Below are 6078 nucleotides of genomic sequence, written 5' to 3'. Positions count from 1 at the left end.
CACAGTGAGAAAAGTAAAAAAGAAAAAGTTGAGTCTTACCAGTATTTTTGCTCAAGTTAGGCGTGCTCTTCTTCCTTTGTTTCTTGCTTTTCTTTGCACACCAAAGCTTCCCTGGAGAAATGACAAGTCAAAAGAATGTTCACTTTATCGTTCCAGTTTGTTACAACCATCTAGACACCACAACTTCTATTTTTATGTGAGTCAGGGTGGATGCAGAATGTTTGAGTTTGCAAATAATATCTTGTATTTTCACATAGGGTATGTTTCAACAGACCTTGGTGCTCTCGACTCTTGTCTGTTATAGTTTTCTTCAAGGTTTCTCTCTGTTGCTGGAAGCTTTTACCTAAAAAAAAAAATGAGGAAAGCAAAGAGAAACAGATCAGCTTATCCAACACTGTAAATATAGATTCACCAATCCAGTGCGTTTTCCACTTCAAAAGCCCATATTTATTTAAACAAGTTGTAATGGATTAAAACATTGTGGTTGGTGTTCAATAATGTGTCTCTATAGATCCTAGACTTTCCTGAGGTGCTGAGGAACAGGCAAAAAAATGGACAGCTTTCCATTTCCTGTGCGTAACCTGATTTCCTTCCAGACACAACAGGCCGGGCTCAGAGAGTAATCGCAAAGAATTCTTAGGTGTTTGTTTTAATCAGCTTGATGTGCCAGATGGGTGGTGTTTCCTGCCAGGATAGTCGTGCCACCTAAGTTATTCGTCACAGACAACTTTCAAGTACTTTACTATGACTGCATTCCCACGTGCTGCTAGGGAGGGAATTAATAATCAACTTGTCAATATACTATGAGAAGTTGTGGTGACTGGTTGAAGGCTTTAAAACAATGTACAATAAAGTTGTGGGTACCATATTCTGGTTACTAAGACTACATCTGGATTTTGAATGTTGATATAGATGTGTGCACTGGTTGGACAATTTCTATCTATCAACAAATTGATTCAAATTATTCAGAATTATCATTTATTTGCACATTTCCGTCTCTTGTACTTGCTGACAGAATGACTGCTTTATCAACCTTTAGCTGAAAACAGACCTGGTCCTCCAAAATATATTCTCAATGCAACGTCAAAGAACCTCATTTGCAGGCAACTCCAATTTTGTTGCTCCTTTTCTATCATGCACACGTTGTTAAATTAGGGACAAAACAGGCAAAATGCAAAAAAAACATGTATAAGAAAGATGTTGTAAAATATACAACTCTATGTATTTAAGACGAAGTGAATATACTTTATACTTTTGTTTTAATACAGTTTTTACAGTATGTTGTAGCACTATATGTTATTAAGGTGACCTTTCTCCTGTATATATAAATAAAAGAATGTGATACTACAAAACATATAAATACATAATAACTGTATTCTTCTAGATTTTTATACTAGTAGAAATTTGCCCTTGTGAAGCAATAAACTACATATTGATATTCAGCACAGGTCTGGTCCCTACCTGGAATGAGTCCAGCCAGGGGCTGGTTGTCCTCATCTCCGTCCCTGTAGGCCTGCCACCAGTTGGGGTCATCCTGGCTGATGACGTGGAGGATATCTCCCTTCTGGAAAGACAGGCCCAGCTCCCGACATGGCACGAAGGGGTCATCACTGGGGTCGTAGTCAAAGTAAGCACGAACGTGCATCTGAGGACAGGGTTTACAATGTCAAGGTTAGCGTTGCATGCATGCGGACAGGCGTTCTCATGCACGCACACACCCACATCATTAGAGACTTACCACAGTCTGTCTGTGCGGGGCAGGTTTAATCTGCGAGCTTGGAATGAGGAGGAAGGTCAGAGTGCCGTGCATTTGTTGCTGATGGAAAAGATGGCATGCAATGAATTAAACATGACAGGGATCACATTTCCATAAAACAATATCTTATACTGACCTAGGGCGTTTAGCAAATGTTTTATTTCCAGGCAGTTGGCTGTATGTTATATTATGAGAATTTGTATTCATGTGAAATTACCTTTAAATTGCCACAGGAAAAAGACACAGACTTTTTCAGAAATAAATGCAGTCAGCAGTAATGCTGTTTATTCTGTTAAGATAACAATGATCTTTTAAAATCAATGCATATAATTGTGCCCACAGCTCCAGATCTTAATTTGTGTTTGCCTGTAGTGTACAACAGTGAAATAAACAGTACCAACAACAAGCACCTAAAAGCTAAACATGTTCAGCAAATTAATTTTACATGAATTTAGAAAAGAATATTGTGGTTGAAACCTAATGTCACCATCTACGGAGGAACAAGTGATTTATTAATAAATTCTAATGCCTTTTATGGCTTTAAATGTACATAATATTAGTTTTCAAGAAATGTTAAGCACCTGTATGAACACCATAACAAAGCTATATTCCCATTATTTAAAATAAAGTTGTAACAGAGCTAATTTCCCATGAATTATTGTATAACCCCTCTGGATAACCCCCGGTCCTCACCAGTAAGTCGTGGACTTCATTGATGTGTTTCCCACGAATAGAAATCCCGTTGATCTCCAGGATCTCATCTCCCTCACTCAGAAGGCCACTACTCTCTGCTGCTCCGCCTTTCACCACCCGACTCACGACCACACTGTCCATCTCATTTCGTACTGTTGCACCCTGATGGCCACAAACACACACACACACACACACACACACACACAAACACACAAACACACTGAGTTAATATGCTGTAGATGCCAAAGAGTCTCACAAAACAAGCAACACACTGGATAATTAATATGTAAACAAAACACTTCGAACCCATAATATTCTCTGAAATGTGAACAGAGAGTCTAAAAAGCCAAGGAGGGGTAACAGTTTGCATACCAAGAAACATGTCACATACGATGAACATCATTGTGTCAGTGCCAGTGTTTTGAAATGGAGCTCACACTCACAGGCATTTTGCTACCCTGTTGGTTTGTGGGTACACTGACACTGACACACCCAGATGATAAATGTGAGTTGGTGGAGCATGGTGAAGCCTGAGAGTAGAGACTTTTTTTTTAACTTACATTAAAAAACATACAATAAATAACACAAAAAAAAGGATGCTTACAACCCATATATATCTTATTGGCTCATTTGTCTTCTACATTTTTCAATTTTTATTGTACTGTAATTATATGCAGTATCAACTTTTTTGGATGTGTACACAACTGTCCTTGTTCCTCACCGCCTTGCCTCTCACAAGATCTGTAATTATGAAGTAAAATATTCCCAAGTCGATTATAAAGCAATTTAAATGAGACACAAGCACACAGCAATAACAGAAGAGACTCAGAAAGGCTAAGAGATGGCGTCTCACCAATGGAGTGTCGCGGGCCTTCTCCAGCCGCACCAGTTTAACGGTCTCTCCGAGGTACTCGGTCACATTTTCCTCTGCCATTTCCTGCGCCGCCACACTGTCATGAGCCTGCATCAGTGCCTGCCACATTAAGCAAACACAGAGACACACATAGAGACAAACAGTACGCACACACAGAAATTTTGCAAGCACACAATAGACAGAAACACAGACAGACAAATAAAAGAGGGGGCAGCGTGAGGTAAAGAGAATATATGCATGAATGGCTTCTGATTGTCTCTGTATAGATGTTGTCCTTTATAACGGCTATGGTTGTCATGGAAATAAAAGTCATAAATCTTATAGCATGGTTTATAACACCATACATTTATCAACTGATGAAAAAGAAGATACCATACATATTTCAAACATACACCTGTTAAAAGAAACCTATCTACACCCCCATCTTTTTTAACAAGACCAGTCAGTAAACCCACCTCTAAGCCAGAAATAACACAGAGATTGCTCTTTCACTTCATTTAATGTGACAAGCGCTCCCAACCCCACAATTAATAACCGTCGGTCCAAATTAAGTTTCTCTATCCTGCAGCAGAGGGGACCTGAGAGAGCGCAGGCCAGGCTAAGCTTTGGCGTACACACAATCCGTCTTAATCTCCCCCAGCATTAAGGAGTCAGGATCCACCGCCATCAATCATCAAACACCTTTGGCCTCCCTGCTCGTGAGGAAATTGTGTCCTAGAAAATGGTGAAAGGGAGACAGATGAACTTGAGGCAGACCCTGTTTCTCTCACACATGTACCTGTCTCCATTAGTATGGGCTATGAGGTTGTTTACCTGTACAGACTACAGGATGACTCATGTGATTCTCTGCTCCCCACAGGGAAACCAACATAATCTGTTCCACTTTCTGTGCCACAAGGCAGGCTCACTTCACATCATACTGCCCCTGCTGGCTACATGGATCCAGCTCACTGGAGGGGTTAACAGGGCAATGGGAGAATTGGTAGTTCACACATGGGTCATACATCAGACCCCCTGGCGCTCCGCTGACAGGACCCTCAACCATAAAATCACAGCAGAATCATCCACCTGGGGTCTTCTCTCACCTTACTGCCTCTCTAATGGACAATGACAGCCTGATAATGTGGCTACATATTTTTTTTTCTACAGAAGAATCACTGAAGCTTAAACTGACAAATCAAGAGCATTAGCAAGTCAAGCCACTTTAAAGCAATGCAATTTGAATATCTGTATTTTGTCGAACACCTCTGAGGTCTAATCGTTTCTGTAAAGATGGAGCACGTAGCTCACCTGAGAAGAACATCCTAATTGTCCAGTTAGTTAGCTGCGCCAACAGCAGCCTTGGTAATGTACTGTATGATCCTTACTTAACAGGTTAAAGCCAAATTGGACTGAGAAATTGCTCATAACCGAAGATTAGACTCATAGTTAATTACACCCGCTGTGAGTCTTTGATTATAAAGTATCCTAAAACCCTCCTTTAAAATACTTGCTGACTTTATCCCCTTCATAATAAGTAAGAAATAGTCACCTAGACTATTATTTTAACATCTTAAGATACTATGTAGAGGATGTATGTATGTATGTATGTATCAACCAGTTACATCTTGTAATACACTGGCAATTTCACTGTATTTAAAAGAAGCATACACCTTGTCAGCAGGACCATTTTCTTTTACCCGTAGGAATAAACCTTATTAAAAGGTTAATTGTGGCTTTCATTTATCTAAATCAAACTACAGTACATAATTGCAGAGACATTGTAAACTACACACAAACACACATGACATAAACCGGTAAGATCTGTTACATTTCTTAGTTAATTTCAAAGACATTGACAAGAACTCTGCTGCAAAGAACACACCAATCATTCCTTTTTCATTACCAAGAGAGCTGACCCACATGACAGCCTAATTTACATAATGGCCTTTCTTGAGACCCACCAGATTAATCTTCGAGAACAAAACAAGGACTAGTTGACCTTGAAAAAGATTTACTTTAGCCCACCCTGAAATAAAACTAATAATAACAGTGTCTCATTAAAGAATTCATCTGTAAAGCAAGCATCTGCCCTGCTCAAATATCCTTGAGCAAAATAATAAATTCCTGCCAGCTCAAGGGAGACCAACATTACATGAACTCATGACCTCCTCCATAAAGTTCCTGCTGTCTATATCTTTTGTTCTGTCCTGGTGTTCAGTGTACTGTATCATGATGGAGCAATCTGTCAATCAGTCTCTATGTCAAGTATATATGATGGCACTAGGTGACAAAGTGAGGCTGACTAAAAAAAGAGATTTCTGCAGATGCAAGCAAAGACATTTCTGCTTTTGGAACGCAAAAGGTTGACAATGAATTATTTCTTCTTTAATTGCCTTTGAACTGGTATAAGTCCTATTTTTTCTTCTTACAATCTATCTTATCTTATATGATTAACTCTGACTTCCCAGTGGAGGGTGCAAGAGAGACAATTATCCTATTGGAATAATAAAAATTATATTTCCAGTATTTAAAATATCAGCATATTAACTAAATCAATGAGTTGGTCTACAAGGCTCGGCTGGCTCGCTCAGTCTCACTGGTGTCGTTTTATATTAATAGTGTAGGTAAAGGGGAGATATGAAAAGCCAGAGCTGGCAAGCTGACATCTGACCTGAAGATGAGGATTGGTGAGCAGAGCCCTGAGCTCCAAACCCTCTTTCTGTTGGCTGGACTGGAGAATTTTCTGTACCTGAACAGAAACACACACACACAC

General features: G+C 39.5%; 1 protein-coding gene across 4 annotated transcripts in view; it reads right to left on the bottom strand.

The window, feature by feature from the left end:
* mpp5b (membrane protein, palmitoylated 5b (MAGUK p55 subfamily member 5)) overlaps positions 1 to 6078 on the bottom strand; it is a 17853-nt gene that overhangs the window by 3560 nt on the left and 8215 nt on the right. Inside the window, exons 4-10 of one of the 4 annotated variants that reach the window (XM_035678693.1) lie at positions 5977 to 6054; positions 3303 to 3422; positions 2450 to 2611; positions 1739 to 1816; positions 1462 to 1645; positions 275 to 343; positions 40 to 111 (exon numbers count right to left, since the gene is read on the bottom strand). In XM_035678693.1, the coding sequence (XP_035534586.1) occupies positions 40 to 111; positions 275 to 343; positions 1462 to 1645; positions 1739 to 1816; positions 2450 to 2611; positions 3303 to 3422; positions 5977 to 6054 (763 nt within the window). The remainder of the gene's footprint in view (positions 1 to 39; positions 112 to 274; positions 344 to 1461; positions 1646 to 1738; positions 1817 to 2449; positions 2612 to 3302; positions 3423 to 5976; positions 6055 to 6078) is intronic. The other 3 variants (XM_035678695.1, XM_035678696.1, XM_035678697.1) reach the window with 3 other exon arrangements.

This window comes from Morone saxatilis, unplaced genomic scaffold (genome assembly GCF_004916995.1).
Source record: "Morone saxatilis isolate NCDOM2014 unplaced genomic scaffold, NCSU_SB_2.0 Contig7, whole genome shotgun sequence".
Taxonomy (NCBI): Eukaryota; Metazoa; Chordata; class Actinopteri; family Moronidae; genus Morone; species Morone saxatilis.
Note: the sequence above shows the minus strand (reverse complement) of the source record. Positions and strands in the feature narration are given on the sequence as shown.